This window comes from Ylistrum balloti, unplaced genomic scaffold (genome assembly GCF_031769215.1).
Source record: "Ylistrum balloti isolate Yb309-2 unplaced genomic scaffold, AGI_CSIRO_Ybal_v1 Utg369690, whole genome shotgun sequence".
NCBI lineage: Eukaryota > Metazoa > Mollusca > Bivalvia > Pectinida > Pectinidae > Ylistrum > Ylistrum balloti.
In genome coordinates, this window is record NW_026781926.1 from 293,004 (window position 1) to 311,828 (window position 18,825).

An 18,825-nucleotide genomic window follows, 5' to 3' on the forward strand; every position below is an offset into this window, starting at 1 on the left:
GTCAAACATATTTTATAAAATATATAATTTCAATTAAGTACTCTCTCCACTTGTTGTAAATCTAAGAAGGCATTTTAAAACAGGAACAGGTGGTGATAGTTTTGATAGGAAGCTGGCACAGGAAAATCATCCATCAAAAGATTTTTAAAGGGAACTATCAAATAGAAATGCTCATCAACATTGACAGACTAGCAGGAAATTGAAACTAATGATAGAATTGTCAGTGCTCATTACCTTTTTACACTTACAGATAAATTGTTAATTTATCCAGTTGACAAAATTTTCTTTTATGTTCAGCGCCAAATGAGTTTTTATAACTTATTTTAGATTTCAGTATTGGCAGATTATGGACATATCTGACAAAGTCCATAAAGGATGGTTAGGAAGTGATCTATTTTATTGAGAATTACCCAAGGAGATGGATGGTGGGTTAACTAGAAAGCAAATTATTACAGGACAAATGTAGGTCAGTGTCCATCCACGAGGGAATGGCGGACAAATAGACGTCTTCAAAGTTAAAAGTTATGTCATCCTACAAAGGAATGCATACTTCAAAGTGCAATTTAAAAAAAAGTTTATTACAAAGTGCACTTATAGTGGAAAGGAGTAATGGAATGTCTCCTAGAATAATGTATTAGAGGGAACAAGAGGGCTTTAGATAATTGGACTTTTACCAATAGCTGTTTGTACTATATACCCTGAACGTGTCACCCAGTTACTTATCATGATGTATGGAGTTGTAAACTACTAACACCTGTATAATTAGGAAACACCTGTAATCAGCGGCTCATTCACCTGACTCCAACATGAATACAGGGAAAATTAAGTCATGGATAATGTTGAGTGAATGCTGTCATTTGTATTAACGATGAAGGTAGAAATATTCTGTGATGCATACAATTGGTTTTACCAAATATCCACCCTACTTATCTATGCCCGCAATCAGAAGCAAGAACAGATTATTAGGCGAGGGACATTCTCAAGCAAACCTGTAGTTGAGATATCAGTGAAGTAATAATGAGAGTGAAGCAACGACAGGAGGGGATTTAAATATTTAGAGAATTACAGTGTACTGTGATACAGAAGGGTCTTCAATTTGTCATCGCAATCTTGTACAAGAAACATTACCTACAGATTATAGGTTATAGTCCCAAACACAAAGAATTATCTAGCTCAGACAGAAAAAATCCCTGGAAATATTTTGTCATGGACAGAGGTCACAGAGACCCTGTGGTTAGGGAATCCCCCTGTATCTATCATGGTTAAGGGTCAACAACAGAACAAAACACTGCTTGTTCTAAAATCCTTTGGTCTACGAAGGTCATTCTCAAGGATTAAAATACTACAACACCTGGCCGTATAACTGGGGCACAGAATACAAGAGGAGGGATAATGTAACACAGGTCACTGACAACATCTATCATTTCTAAATCCAAGTATCATTTTTTACTATCAGGAAATAAAAAGAATACATTTTAATCCAGTAGTAAGATTCTTGGATGATCTGCTAACAACACAAAGTTCTACAACAATAAAATACATTGACAGGATTTAAAACATCCTTTCTTGTATTCTGATTCAGTAATAAAAAAACTTAACAGAAGATACATTGTGATATAAGTACATGGTAGAAGAAGTCTAATATTCTACTAAATATGCCTCGACAAGCATATGCCTTTCCAGGTCAACTATAAACAAAGTCGACACATTTAGGTCCCCTGGACTGATTGGTCTCTCAGACTGACATTAATCTGACAGCATGTACTGTTACATCAAACATGGTGAACTGACAGATATATAAACAATACCATTCAACAGGGCGGATTTTTAAGCAGCTTATTCTGGACTAGTTGTTAGACAGTAATGGGTATGGATGTAATGAGGTGACAAATCAACAGATTCAAAACACAATGATAACACAGCATAATAACCTATAGATTCAAAAGGCATTCTGACCAATTCCTGCATCAACATACCTCACTAACCCAATTCCCACTTTGTGGTCATGACATTATCTGGATTCAAGATTAGGTGAACATAGCCGAAATTTTTGATGGAGCAGATACTTTCTTACTCTTGCAAACTCTTTGTTTTGTTTTCCTATCTCTTTCACAAGTGTCTCTATGTAAATATTTCCATGCTTATATTTCATTCTATTTTTTTTTCAATTATTAACTTGAGAATTAAAATTTTATCTATCTGTTGTTATTCTAAGTACTCTTATTGTGAAATTAATACCTTAAGCAATAGTAAATTGAAAGACTAGACTAATTATTCATGGATAAATGGTGAGCCTTAAAAAAAGGTGACCAGTCCAAATCCTAAAAGATGCTAGGTCCACTTCATTAGCAGCCAGCTAGTACAAGATGTGAACATAAAATTGCTCATCACCAGTATTGTGGGTCTGGACCTGACATAAAGTGGCCCATCACCAGATCTAGGTTATAGGAGACTGACACTAGTGGTTCAGTCAGTTATCAGGGTACAAGACATAAACTCATGTATTCTGGTTTTATAGCAAGTTTTATGTCACATGTAGGCAGAATATCGAAGTGAGAGGACAAATTAATGATAAGAGGTTCTAACAAGGTCATTTGTTTCTTTTTAAGACAGACAGGCTACGATCAGTAGTAGGATATCAGAGTTATTGTTTACACAGCCTCTCGTCTGTGTTTAATTGAAGAAAAGTTGGGCTATAGTTTTACATAAGTCCCCTGTTAATGTCAGGCTGAGGGACAGGTAGATTATAATTTAAACTAAGTCCATTTTCTTTGTTTAGACTCAGATTAAAACTATTTGCCTTTCAGGACACATTCTGCATTATCTAGATGCACTGATTGCATAAACAAATATATGATTTATCATTTACAACAACAGTTTGGTTCCTAGATACATCAAAATTATAATGTCTGCTATTTTTTTCATTCTTATATGTGTCACTAAAATACCTATGTTAATGCTAATGTGTTCCAGTCTTGTGAAGAGTCCACAAAATACTAACAAATAATGTATTTGATATTGGAGATGTGTTAATAAAAACTGCTGACTACAGAAATCTTATCAAAGACTTATTACTCAACTCTGTGTGAACAATTCAACAGAGCTTAATAATCATGTTACCCAATTAATCATTCACTGTCACATCAAAAGTACACAGCATTCCATTGATAATCTAATTCTGGATTCATATTTAAAAAGTGTGTATTAGGTTCTGGCAGTACAAGGTGGTTCAATAACAATGTCTGAGAAGGCAATAGATACGTGACATCTATAACATTATCACTGAAAAAGTATAGGGTTATGTCATAACTGCAAGGTTATTACTTTAAAAGTATGTGTATAGGGTTATGTCACTAAAATTGGGTTATCATTGGAAAATTATGTATTTATATCACAATCGTGGGTTTATCATTGTAAAAGTATAGGTTTATGTCTGTTACATGTTTAGCCTTTGTATAAAGGGTTACACTGCCACTGAAGGATTATAATTGAAAAGTGAAGCTTCCATACATAGGGTTATGTCACAACTGTAAGGTTGTCAATGGAAAAGTCTAGATGTTGGGTACAAAGGGTCATATCAGTTGTTGGGTTATTTCATTTGCAGGATTATATCAGTTGTAGGGTTATTTCAGTTGTAAGGTTATATTAGTAATAGGGTTACCGTGCGGGTATATCAGCTGTTGGGTTATTTCATTTGCAGGGTTGTATCAATAGTAGGATTATTTCATTTACAGGATTATACCAGTTGCAGGGTTATATCAGTTGTGTTATATCACCATCCCATCCCATCCCCCATCAAAGTCTACACCAGTTTTATAACCTCTTTACCATGTCATTTTTCTCCCTTTTTCAACACCCAGGCTATAATCATAGTTATGACTTTCTTGCACCACTCTTTGTCAGTAACAAGGTTTTATCTATTCCTGTCATTGCTGTGTGGGTGTATCAATGACAACATGAGGGAAATAAAAAAACAAGCAGTACCCCTTACAAGGACAGTATAACTCATAGGGAAGGTGCAGGGTAGGATATGTGTACTGCATATTAATGATTCTGGAATCAACAACCTAGAAATACAGGAACATTGACATCCATGATTCACTTCTTTAGATATTGGAATATGTCAAGTCTGAATCATCAAACTCTCAAAGACAAGCTTCAAATAATTAAAAACCAAGCAGCTTTACACTTTTGATCAAAATTGGCAATTTATCAATCTAACATAATATATCAGTTTAATTTCAAACTTTTCATTTCTTTACACCTGTGCTTTATACATCATATGGTAGATGACCTAGATATGCAAGTGTCACCAAATAATGCAAATTGTTATTATGCAGGAATCTGACACTTAATGTATTCATGCAAATATTTGCCTAAGATAGATGAGAACTACAAACAGTATTGAGTGTGTGTACTGTCCGTCTGGAGGTCAATAGCCCCACAGTCCCCTCCAACGAATGACAAATGTTATATGGAGCTTAAATGGTTTGTAATGACAGCATTTCTTGATCACAGACACAATATGTAAAACAATCACACCTACACATTTCCATGACAACAAGCACCTATAATTCTAATACAATTTTACTAATACTACTCCTGTAGCAATAATCATTAAATTTAAAGACATGAAAGTTGGGGTTTTGTAAACCTAGTCAAGTAATTCAGGAGAGATAATCCTAACATGGTTATAAAGATCATCCTGGTCCAGTTATCTAGCAAGGAATTGTAGGGGAGATAATCCTACATTATAATACAGAAATATTTGGGCTAATATCCTTCTTTACAGACACTTTATTTTACTAATATTAGAGAATGTTATCCCTAAGCATCCTGATAAAAGTTAATTATTCCCACACTGCTAGATTAAAGTTGATGTCCACCAGATGAACAATTGATAAATTACATCATAACCATGGCCTGACCGCTCGGGTCACAGGCAGTTAACACTGATGAGGATACAGCTGTAAATTATACCCTAAATTGATGACTTACAGACTTATCAAATCATAACCTTCTCTTACTACAGATCTCACCCATACCCTCAATGGAACAGAGACAGCAGGTTAACGTCAATTCACAGGCCATTTATCTACATGACATGATCTCTTTCAGGATTGTTTTCTGTCATAGCTTGGTCATTACTTTTGAACCACATGCATCTGTAAATAATAACTTGATGTGATATTAGCCTCAATTATAGTATGATCTCTTACCACACTTTTGCTTTATGTTACCAGCTAGTTACAAATATATCTATGTACAAAAAGTGATTTAACAAAAGACGGAAAAAAATAAATAAAAAAATCTTGCACTCTGTTCTACTTAATGTCAACAAGTGTCATTTTTTATGTTACATCAGATAGCACTGTAGCATAAGATCAACTTAAGTACCACTTAATACAATTCATGTGTGTGGTGACTGGTGCCAAACCATTTTGGCATTCATTTGTAAGAATAGATTAACAGAAACAGGTAATCCAGTAGTCATTTGCCAGCTGTCCATTTGGGCAGTAGGACTTGCTAATCGACTTCTGTTTCTTACAAATATATGTAATAGCCACTTGGACATGATTAGTCTTCTCAAGCATACATAATACACATCAGGCTTAATACAACTTTCAATTTCATGAAAATTATACCTATTTATAATATTTCTGACATTCTGATTACTGTAATAAATATTTTGACTTGAAATCGAGTTTTAGAGTGAATATTAACTGAAGAGTATATAGAGGGTATAGTAACATGAAAGGTCTACGGGTACTTCATGATTTAAACCAAATATATTTCAAGGGTAAAAGCTTCTACTGGATACCATGTCTCTCCCAACAAAAGTTTTACTTATTGTGATGAATTTTTCGTAGTTTTTCTGTAGCCAATTAAGTTTCTAAATGTATGACATCTCATGTTACAGAGTATATAAAAACAAAGTGAACAATTCTAAATCAGGCTCCAGAAAGATTCAAACCCAAGACCTCTCAATTTGATACAGACACCATAACCAACTAAACATTAAAAGATGAGTCAATAACTATCAGATTTGGAAAGATATGAAAGGATAAAGTTTACCAAAAGGATGTAAATAAACTGGGAAAAAGGACAATAAAAGACGGAGAAATTCACGAGAACAGTACGTGTTGGCAGAATAACAAGAAGACAGGCAGTAACAGAAAGCAGGTAAAGAAAATACCTGCAGGTATTTCAAAACAATAAAACAGAATTTATAGGAATCTACAGTCATTGATACAGCTACACACCAGTGGTGCAGATAACGTTTTACCAATCAGAATCAAGTATGAATACATAATGTAACCATGGATACCTGACAACTGTTATATTTCCTCCAACAAAATCAGGGAAGATTAAACACTTGAACAGCTGCTGATGGCAAGTCTGTAGGATTGCTACGGTAGTTTACCCAAGGTAATGGATGAGTAAAGACATCATTATGACTTCTTACAACAGCTGCTTACATCTTTTCATCCTAAACAGTAACTCGTAATTTTTCTTAAAACTATTTTAATAATAATAGGCAGCAGAATACAAGTTTGTAGGTCTAACTTCCTTGTCATAAGGGCCATTAAAGGAGGCGGTGCCCATAAAAATTAGGAGGAAAGTGTGCAAGCTGCCATGTGGCAGGAGATTCAACCACCAAGGTCACTTCAAGGTCAGACTATTGGAAACCATAGTTACAACTCACCCAACTGACAGTATGTCATGGCAACCTGACAGACAGATTATCTCATACCTAAGTAATTGAAGAAAAATGACATGAAAATCTACACAAGCATCGGAGAGACAGCCAGCCCAAGATATCAAAATAATGGCAGATAGATTATCAACACCACTTGGCATGTGGATTAACCATCCTTGCTGTGCACTTCCTGCTAACATGTAGACCACACATCAGCAGTATATTGCACCAATCAGCACAAACACAAACATATCTGCAACAAAAAACAATATCTTAACATCACTGAAGAGATAAAGAGAGGGCAGCTTGATGATTGTAGTCCAGCATGTTAGAGGCAGCACTGTACTTAAAGGCCCGAAAACAAAACATTTCTCATCTATCAACAGTACAAACCAGACACTTTAAAGAATTACATGAATCTGTTGAAAATTAGTCTTATTCTCCTGACACTTTTCAATCATCTTTGTACCGTTTTTGATCACATTTTGCCCCAATTTCATCAATTTGGGATTTGAATTTAAAATCTAATAGGTGCTTTATTGATGGGATTTTCTTTTTTCTTTTAAACAATTGAATTTTTTAATATAAAGTAGATAATTATAAATCAATAAGAACAATAACAAAGTATTTAAATTAAAGTGGGTTTAATTTTGAATAGTTTAAGAGTAACTTTAGATTAATGCCATCAAGATCTACATCAATACCTCATCATGGATATACACATGAAGATATGAGGAGTTACAGCATAAATTAACATACAGTAATGTGATACAATGATGTGACATACATCTCCTACTGAGAATTGACCAATATTTCAGCTGAGATCTGTTGGAATTGAGGAAGTTTTTATCATGTGGCATAACAAAGCTCTAGATTTGCGACAGACATCTAAACTAGAACTGCACAAAGGTGGCCGCTCAACTTATATATCTTGCATGGTTTCCTCACCTGTATTTGTCACCTAAGGTATGCTCACTATCATATAGACCTAAGTTTACATCAATATTGAAAGTGATTGTAAATTAAGGTCAACAAGGCAGAACAGTGTAGTCTCTCTTCTTATCTACAAGAACCAACACTTTGACATGTTGATTGTATTTACTCTGTGTCCTCAATATCCTACCTCAGGCATAAAGAAATAAGTATATATATGTTCAGAAATAGGACAACTTAGTCAGAGCTTCATCATTACAGGTGTTCTATATAGGACAACTTTGTCAGAGCTTCATCATTACAGGTGTTCTATATAGGCCAACTTTGTCAGAGCTTCATCATTACAGGTGTTCTATATAGGCCAACTTTGTCAGAGCTTCATCATTACAGGTGTTCTATATAGGCCAACTTAGTGAGAGCTTCATCATTAAAGGCAGAGCTTCATCATTACAGGTGTTCTATATAGGCCAACTTTGTCAGAGCTTCATCATTACAGGCAGAGCTTCATCATTACAGGTGTTCTATATAGGCCAACTTTGTCAGAGCTTCATCATTACAGGTGTTCTATATAGGCCAACTTTGTCAGAGCTTCATCATTACAGGTGTTCTATATAGGCCAACTTTGTCAGAGCTTCATCATTACAGGTGTTCTATATAGGCCAACTTTGTCAGAGCTTCATCATTACAGGCAGAGCTTCATCATTACAGGTGTTCTATATAGGACAACTTTGTCAGAGCTTCATCATTACAGGTGTTCTATATAGGCCAACTTAGTGAGAGCTTCATCATTAAAGGCAGAGCTTCATCATTACAGGTGTTCTATATAGGCCAACTTTGTCAGAGCTTCATCATTACAGGCAGAGCTTCATCATTACAGGTGTTCTATATAGGCCAATTTTGTCAGAGCTTCATCACTACAGGTGTTCTATATAGGCCAACTTTGTCAGAGCTTCATCATTACAGGTGTTCTATATAGGCCAACTTTGTCAGAGCTTCATCATTACAGGCAGAGCTTCATCATTACAGGTGTTCTATATAGGACAACTTTGTCAGAGCTTCATCATTACAGGTGTTCTATATAGGCCAACTTAGTGAGAGCTTCATCATTAAAGGCAGAGCTTCATCATTACAGGTGTTCTATATAGGCCAACTTTGTCAGAGCTTCATCATTACAGGCAGAGCTTCATCATTACAGGTGTTCTATATAGGCCAATTTTGTCAGAGCTTCATCACTACAGGTGTTCTATATAGGCCAACTTTGTCAGAGCTTCATCATTACAGGTGTTCTATATAGGCCAACTTTGTCAGAGCTTCATCATTACAGGTGTTCTATATAGGCCAACTTTGTCAGAGCTTCATCATTACAGGCAGAGCTTCATCATTACAGGAGTTCTGTATAGGACAACTTTGTCAGAGCTTCATCATTACAGGCAGAGCTTCATCATTACAGGTGTTCTATATAGGACAACTTTGTCAGAGCTTCATCATTACAGGTGTTCTATATAGGACAACTTAGTCAGAGCTTCATCATTACAGGTGTTCTATATAGGCCAACTTTGTCAGAGCTTCATCATTACAGGTGTTCTATATAGGCCAACTTTGTCAGAGCTTCATCATTACAGGTGTTCTGTATAGGCCAACTTTGTCAGAGCTTCATCATTACAGGTGTTCTATATAGGACAACTTTGTCAGAGCTTCATCATTACAGGTGTTCTATATAGGCCAACTTTGTCAGAGCTTCATCATTACAGGCAGAGCTTCATCATTACAGGTGTTCTATAGAAGCCAACTTTGTCAGAGCTTCATCATTACAGGAGTTCTATATAGGACAAAGTTTTGTTGTTACTGGTATCCTATATGGTTCACTGCTCCCTATTCATAGCTTCTATGTTAAAAAAGACTTGACCAGTCTGTGCTGTCAGGGTTGCCTTGGGTATGACATCTTCCCTAATTGCTTAAGGTGGGATATTATGGGCCTCCCATATGTTGTTCAGTGAGGTAGCCACCAGCTACTACAAGGAGACTCTGCCTTTAAATGACCCTGGCAGTTCACAGGTCAATAAAGGCAGCAAACAAATCCTCCATATGACAACTCTGTCACAGTTCAGTATTTTAACTACCTGTAGTTTTGGAATCTGCTAAGGTGAATATAAAGAATGGCCATAACTCTCCCAAACTCTTAGGAAATACATCTTATATACTGGTTAAGTTAACAAGCCCACATAAAAAAAGGACAAAACATGACCTTGTGATGTAACTTCTTCTATTTTACAGATCATTACAAAACGAATACAGTAATGATTAGATCTAAATGCTGACACTTTGAACCCAGTTGGTGAACACTGATGAACTCTGTCCATTGATGCTTGGTATAAACCTGTTACTAGAACCTAGCTGGTAAACACTGATGAACTCTGTCAATTGATGTTTGGTATAAACCTGTTACTAGAACCTAGTTGGTAAACACTGATGAAATCTGTCCATTAGTGCTTGGTATAAACCTGTTACTAGAACCTAGTTGGTAAACACTGATGAACTCTGTCCATTGATATTTGGTATAAACCTGTTACTAGAACCTAGTTGGTAAACACTGATGAACTCTGTCCATTGATGTTTGATATAAACCTGTTACTAGAACCTAGTTGGTAAACACTGATGAACTCTGTCCATTGATGTTTGATATAAACCTGTTACCAGAACCTAGTACTGAGAAGACAGAGGTTGGGGCTTTGTTCATTAAGGTTTGATCTGGTTATAAACAAACTCTGTGTCAACATTTGACTATCACATCTGTGATAAGACTGTCTAGTTCCAAAGGATTAAAGAATTACCTTGTTTATTTTAACAGGTGTAAGGTTCTTTCATGTTCTGTAATACTGTAAAATCTCCTGTGAAGAAGCAGAATGGCATTCTCTAGTTAAGATTGTGATAGAAACAGCAATGAATGAACAATTCTGTTCTATTTAACAAGATATCATCTTCTTTTGATTAATTCATGCATTTTCTGTTCTTTGTAAATACATTATAACCATTTTGTATGTAAATACATTATAACCATTTTGTATGTAAATACATTATAACCATTTTGCATGTAAATACATTATAACCATTTTGCATGTAAATACATTATAACCATTTTGTATGTAAATACATCATAACCATTTTGTATGTAAATACATTATAGCCATTTTGTATGTAAAGACATTATAGCCATTTTGTATGTAAATACATTATAACCATTTTGTATGTAAATACATTATAACCATTTTGTATGTAAATACATTATAACCATTTTGTATGTAGTTTCTTTCAACATCACTTGTTTTGAAAGTCAAACCTAGGGTATTTATACTGTACCACACATACCTTTTGGAAAATTGTGCTTGTGATATACTACTTAAAGTCCTCAGTATTTTTTAATCAACTTGTTCTATAATTTCAAAACAATTATCAGATATGAAGACTAAACCTAAATTAAATATCAAGAATCCAGATGTATATACTGTATACAATTTGTTTCATTCTCCTAATTAAAACATTTTTTTATTATATACTAAATGAATGTGAAATCCTATAGAAGGAGAACACTGAAAGAAAATGGTATATAGAGATGCTGAAGCATGAATATACACCAGCAGACCCAGAAGTGTAGCCACAGATTTATCTTGGAAGTACATTAATATAAACACCAGCAGGACCAGAAGTGTAGCCACAGATTTATCTTGGAAGTACATTAATATAAACACCAGCAGGACCAGAAGTGTAGCCACAGATTTATCTTGGAAGTACATTAATATAAACACCAGCAAGACCAGAAGTGTAGCCACAGATTTATCTTGGGAAGTACATTAATATAAACACCAGCAGGACCAGAAGTGTAGCCACAGATTTATCTTGGGAAGTACATTAATATAAACACCAGCAGGACCAGAAGTGTAGCCACAGATTTATCTTGGAAGTACATTAATATAAACACCAGCAGGACCAGAAGTGTAGCCACAGATTTATCTTGGAAGTACATTAATATAAACACCAGCAGGACCAGAAGTGTAGCCACAGATTTATCTTGGAAGTACATTAATATAAACACCAGCAGGACCAGAAGTGTAGGTACAGATTTATCTTGGAAGTACATTAATATAAACACCAGCAGGACCAGAAGTGTAGCCACAGATTTATCTTGGAAGTACATTAATATAAACACCAGCAGGACCAGAAGTGTAGCCACAGATTTATCTTGGAAGTACATTAATATAAACACCAGCAGGACCAGAAGTGTAGGCCACAGATTTATCTTGGAAGTACATTAATATAAACACCAGCAGGACCAGAAGTGTAGCCACAGATTTATCTTGGAAGTACATTAATATAAACACCAGCAGGACCAGAAGTGTAGGTACAGAAGTACATTAATATGAACAAATAATAAAACCACAATATATGTATACAACGAACACCACATATGAGAAAATGCAAATTAGCCAACTTGGGTTTAGGTGACGAGATATTGGAGACATTTCAGGTATGTCCAACATAGCCCTATCTCAATCATATCTTGGTCAAATCGCAAGAAAATAAATCCCAGGGCTCTAAATTAATCTATGGGGATCTTCAGGTACCTAAATTGGTCGTTTTGTGGTAGGTAAGAGTCCAAGAGAGTGACGGAGAGATAAAGCAGGACCATGTCCACTTCACAGTTGAGATCTGAGGGTAACGCAAACAAACCCTGGTGGAGGACACCTTACAACACCTGAGATAAACACATCATGTATCCGGGTCAACCTTCAAATCTGGCTGGATTTCAGATATGCATATACCCTGGGAGTTTGCTGTGGACACACTTACCTTGACCCACTAAATACTTCTAGGTAAATGGGGAATGTTAATCAAGTCTCACTATGTATCTTAAACTTAAATTGCCCCATGGTTCTTATTGTACATCTGAAGCTATCAGGAATATGAACATCAAATTGTGAATGTTTACACCAAACATGATTATACCATTTAACAATGTAATATCTTATTGTATTACTGCCATATCTTAAGTTAATCCAATTAGCTCCTTAACACATATTTGTATATCAACAGTAAATATACTGAAACTGAAGAGCACTCACACAAAATATGGTAACTAATCAAACAAATCATCCGTAATCATCACTTATAGGACATATGGACAACATACATATAATATTTGTGGTTAATGTGTCAATATACATTTTTTGTATATAAACTATTTAACAATGTCAAACCTCCATCACAAGTGTAATATGGTCTTGTCCTAGCTATAGCTGATCTTGCATATTTGCCCAATTATGACAGACAACGAGGATATGTCCTAGTGAGTGAAGTGTGTGCAACTGTGCATGATACATCAACCAAACATGATTTTAATTTTTATATTTATGAATTTCTTTGTGAAATGAAAACAGATGTGGGATGAGATCTACTCAAGGCAGGAACATTTGCTTTGATGTGTCCGGTGTTTCAGTAGTAATCTTGGAGTTGGTGGGTACACTCTGCCAGCTTACAAAGCAACCTGGTCTAATTCTTCTTCCATAGCACAACTCCTGCTGTATTTCCACTTGGTCACACCCATCTCCTTATAACATACACCTTTTGTTGTGGCTTAAGGATGAATGCCACCTTTCACATTTGTACAGCTGATATGTGTTCTCCCTTAAAATCAATCATTATCTGCAGAAGCATGAATGTTTCTTCACAAATTATAACAATGATAGTGTTAGAACTATAATGCCTTAATTTTATTTATTGTCTTAAGGGTGTATGCTACCTTACACTTCATACCTCTAGTGTATAAGTCATTTCCCCTTAAATAAATGATCTTTTCAAGCATGTCACTTTTAAATCAAGAGTTTATGCATGCATAACTGTAAACCTTTCATTTTTGTCATATTAGACTCTCTTTATCATTATAGATGTAATATTGCTTACATGAATATTGCAGGAATTTTTATGTGCATGTAGCATCAATTAATTTACAAAGACCACATGATCTTAAATAAAAATTACTTACTTTGGAATAAATATGGGAGGGAGGGAGGGAGGTAAGGATGGAGGGACAGATGGATGGATATTCTTTATTTCTTCTTTTTCATAAAAGATCACAGCATTGAAATAAAGTCAGAAAGAATTACAAAACATGGAATTAAATCATAGAGCTGAGTTCATATCATTCAAAAAAAGTTTTTTTTTTTTCAGCCACAGTCACCATAAGGTCATCCCATTCAATATCCTACAATCTCCCAGCAGGAGGCTGGTCTGGTCCACTTCATCTAAGGCAGAAACTCAACATAGGCTTGGAGGTTTATAGAGTTTAACACCTTCTCTAAGAAAATATCTCCTTTTGAAAAAGCATGAGACATTCAATAATGAAGTGTTGTACAATGTTGTACACTTATCTTATCTTTGCACATGGCTTACAAATCACTTCCTATGCTTCCCAATTGAACAATAATTTTAGTGGATTGATGAGATCCCACATAAACCTACCATGTTTTTGACTCAAACACAGCAAGGATTGGGGCCATCTGTCCTATGAATAAGTGAGTGATGTTCTAGCTCACTCTTAGAACTTTCTCTCCACTTGCTGAACCAGTCTGATAGGAGTCTTTCAACAAAACACTTCTATGCATGTTTCGGAATTGGAATTGAACTCAGAACAGGCACTGTATTTGAAATTTGTAGATATGTTGCAAATATCTGGAATGAATCCTCGATATTTTGTCAATGGATATCTGTACAGGAAACTGCTAAGCCTTGTAATGAAAATCAGTTTCCACATAAAATCCATTGTCTCATTACAGAGTTTACTCCAGAACATCAACTTTCTTGTCTCTACTTCTCCGGAACTGTCATCCATACAGAGACATCTCATTGTAACAGCCAGCAATTGTTTCATTAAGCCAAGACAATGTCGACACCAATATCTTTGGGTTCTTTAAAACAACATGCTTCCTCAATCCCCATATTGGATTCAAGGCTTCTGGTAAAACAAATACCTGCAAACTTGGTGACTTTAGCCAATTGTAGATCCTTTTTCCAAGCTTACAAGGCACTAAACACTGGCTAGCATTTGATTTTCTTTGGCTGGTTGAAAAATTCATCACAGAGTTTTTTATGTGATAATGGTTCAGCCTCAATTTGCTAGCATACACATACACAATATCTACTTTATTTTGTAACATCGTTTTAGACGCTGCCAGTTGAAGTGTATCATCCACTAATAAAACACATGGTATGTGAAGACTACTAACTTTCAGTTCTTGGTTAAGCTCATCAAGATTAACGGTTTAGTCATTAATGATAACCAGAAAACACCACACAGATAATGTTCTTCCCTGACCGACGCCCTACAATACTGGGTACAACTCACTCTTCTTTCCGTCAAATAACACAGAAGAATTCACATCCTTAAAGGAGTCAAATAACAACCACCAAAATTTGCCATTAAATCCCAAATTGTACAACTTGTACATAAGCCCTTCGATCCAAACACTGTTGAATGCTTTCTCATTGCCCAAAAATGTGGTGATTCTCTTACGTTAAATGCTGCGGACAGAATCCTTGTTGTAGAGGATGAGGTAAAGACATACTAGACATCATGGAACACATTCAAAGATGTAACACTTTCTAAAGCGGCTTATAGAGAACAGGTGTCAGTGTTATGTATATGTAAATCAAAGAATTCATTAGCCATTCCAAGACATTTTTGTTTCCTGAATATACTGTTTATGTCATAAAAAGATTTTATCTAATAGGTTCATTTATAAAGAGAGTTTATGGACTTATTAAAGCTTTATATTTGGATATGAAAGGATGTTCACAAAAAATCCTAAACTTGCCACATAAATTCCACCTGAAACAAGAACCACTGTGCCTGGTAATACATCTACGGTTGTAACAAACACTTATAACATATTTTTTGTGATAAACAGGAATATTTATCGGTTGTAAGTAAAAACATCTTGTTGCATGCAAGCAAGCGTGTATGACATGACATTAAGTACTAGGTAATGCTATCTGAACCTAATATTTCCCCTTGTTAAATGCTCCCACTTTAGTAACAAAACAATAACAGTTGTGGTTTCATAAATTATCCATTTTCAGTACATTATTCAAATTTGTTTGTGTTATACCTGTTAGATATAATACAATATCTACTCATTACATACATGCAGGTGTCACATCTATTTACATGTTCATTGTAAACTCCGAGTCACTTTAAATCACGCAACTCCTTAGTATTATATGAGAAAGACGATACTGTACCACAGGTAATCCTAGGAAGTTGTTAGGAAGGAAGATGAGTAATATATCTTTTTAATAATCTGAAGGTATACGGTATTTTTTGTTTTGTATTTAATATAGTATAAGGCTAATGTCCTCATCACAATTTAAGTCATATAAAGACAGAACAATGAGAAAAAAAACACTCTCAGACCTAATCTTGATTATCATGAATTTCTATCTTTAAGCTCTGAATGATCCCTCAATTATCAAACAAGTAACAAACTTTATGTATACAGTTAACTAACTACTTTGGTCCTTGGTTACTGGGGTAGTTTATCAGGTGTCTTTGTTCATTGGAGTTTGTTTAATTTGCACTTTTGGGATTGTATCATATACATAGAATACCTTGGACTATTCCAAGTCTCTTTTGTTCCTAGGCATGATGTGCAGGCCTCTTTGATCTCTTAGAATGTTCTACTGGCCTCCATGATCTCTTGGAATGTTCTACTGGCCTCCATTATCTCTTGGAATGTTCTACTGGCCTCCATGATCTCTTAGGATATTCTGAAGGCCTTATTTGTCCCTGGAAATGTGATTTAGGCATCTTTGGTCCCTAGGGATATTCTGCAAACCTCTTTGGTCCTTGGAGATATGTTTTAGACCTCTTTCATCCCTCAAGATGTTCTGCAGGCCTCTTTGGTCTGTGAAGATATTCTGCAGGCCTCTTTGGTCTGTGAAGATATTCTGCAGACCTCTTTGGTCAGTGAAGATATTCTGCAGGCCTCTTTGGTCTGTGAAGATATTCTGTAGGCCTCTTTGGTCTGTGAAGATGTTCTGCAGACTTCTTTTTGTTTCATGTAAGCAGGGGTTATTTGTTTATTTGTTGGCAGTTTCATAATCTTGTAACCAAAAGGTGATTTGAAGAAGGTTACAGATGATGTGATCAATCAAGGACAACTGCTAAAATATCATAACTTGGACACAGTAGCATAAAAACCCAACCAAGCAACATTACACAGACAAAATCCACACCGTTTACTCATTTTTAAAGCTCAACATCAAGCAACGAGCAGCAAGTCTCAGACGACAGAATGTACCTTGGTCTTTTGCCTCTCTGGCAAATGCATCACACAAAGGTCAAAGACGGGGTTTTCGCCAAGTGAAGTATTTAGAGACTAAAAAGGTATGTTCAGATAAAGAGAGGATATAAAGATCTTAAAAGGATTTATAGTCCCCTCTTATGATCATGCCAACTGGGACAACAGGTGCAATTCTTACGCCAAACCAGCAGGGCAGAGGGATTATTTCAATGATGATTTAAGACACTTTCTACCTTTGGCAATAGAATTTTTCAAGAAGCTGAGAAACTGGCCAGTCTGTGTTGACATGTTGTGTCCATGGGAAAGACACTCTACCCTAATTGCTCTGAATGGCATGCAGTGGGCCTTCTGTATGTTGTTCAGTGAGGTAGCTACCAGCTAGAAGAAGGAGACCTCGCCTTAAAATGACCCGAACTTGTAACAGGGCAATAAACCAAGCAAATAAAAAAGTTCATCATTTGAAGCTTTTCAGCTAGTTTACTGACACTGATACTTTTATCTGGGAATGGTTTAGAATAGTAACTTTACACATACTTAAACTTTAATATATTGATTTAATTATGTCTAATACAGATGGAGTAAAGAGTCTAAAGAGACATGAATGGTAAAATGATATCCTTCTATTGTACTTGACAGTTCAGCAGTGACAGTAACTGTGAGAGTTAAAGAAGAAGAATTACACACAATTTTTTCCCCAGACAGGTAAAGTTCACTCTCATTACTTCTTTTAAACATGAATAGAAATATATTTTTTGTAATTTATTTCTCACCGTAGATAAAAGCAAGACAAATAAATTATAAAGCAGGAGGTACAACGCTAGCCTAGGCCATAAACCCACAGCTCCCACATGTTCACATTCCACACCTGGAATACATCAGAAATAGATTAGCAGCATTAAAAAGGTGACATCAACACTTCAGGTGATAAGCTAACACTTCTGGTACTCAAATGCAGAGACACAAGTCACAACACCCTTTTTCACCTGCATTTTTGGATCCCTGATAAAATTTTGTTTTTAACACTCTGGTGACTTTTCTTCTTTGTATAAATTTTGCCTCTTTATTATCAACATCCATCTTAGCATGAATATCAGGTTCTGCTAAAGTATATCTATACAAATAAGTCTACAATAATGATTTCTGATAACAGCTTCCTAAAATGGAATTTTAAATAGTATTTATATATTTTATATTTAGTATCAATATTTTACATTATTCCAGATCTCACACTTCATATTGACAGTTTAAACATATCATCAATTATACTGAATGGTAGGTTGAATTTTTTTGGTATACTGGCCATATGATAGCATATGGGTCCAATTATTATAATCTAATTAAGGATTCTATCTCAATTACTGCAGTAGGTCAGTTCTGAATCAAGATGAGGGGGTCTATGAACTTAGAACAGGTACTTAAATGTTCAACTAGGTTGTATGATCAAACATGCATGCTACAATGCAGTTGGACTTACATGCCTGACTGATTGTCATCCTGTACATTTTTGATATCTCAGTGGGCTGAATGATGAGGTTATTTCTTTTTAATGAAGGTGTCAAAGTTCACATCAAATAAGCAGTATTATGGAATCATTAAAGGTGATGTCTCTCACAGAACCAATATTTGGTAACAAATCAGGAGACATTCTGATAATTAAAAATATAAATGTATTTATTTCTCAGAAAAATAGAAGGGTTGGAATAATTTGTTGTCAGATATAGTTTATAAATACACATCTATAACAAGTTCTTGTAAATTGACATATAATGTACAAGGTAGGTGTTAATTGGATAATGAGTTATATGTATAATCAGGTAAAACAATGTCTGATTAATTGTT

The 18,825-nt window shown here is 35.2% G+C and overlaps 1 protein-coding gene across 1 annotated transcript in view; it reads right to left on the reverse strand.

The window, feature by feature from the left end:
- The window catches only part of LOC132565082 (laminin subunit alpha-2-like), an 83,224-nt gene extending 66,790 nt beyond the window's left edge, over positions 1 to 16,434 (reverse strand). Inside the window, exon 1 of the mRNA XM_060229688.1 lies at positions 16,365 to 16,434. Within this exon, the coding sequence (XP_060085671.1) occupies positions 16,365 to 16,434 (70 nt within the window). The remainder of the gene's footprint in view (positions 1 to 16,364) is intronic.
- Between the last annotated feature and the right edge of the window lie 2,391 nt (positions 16,435 to 18,825).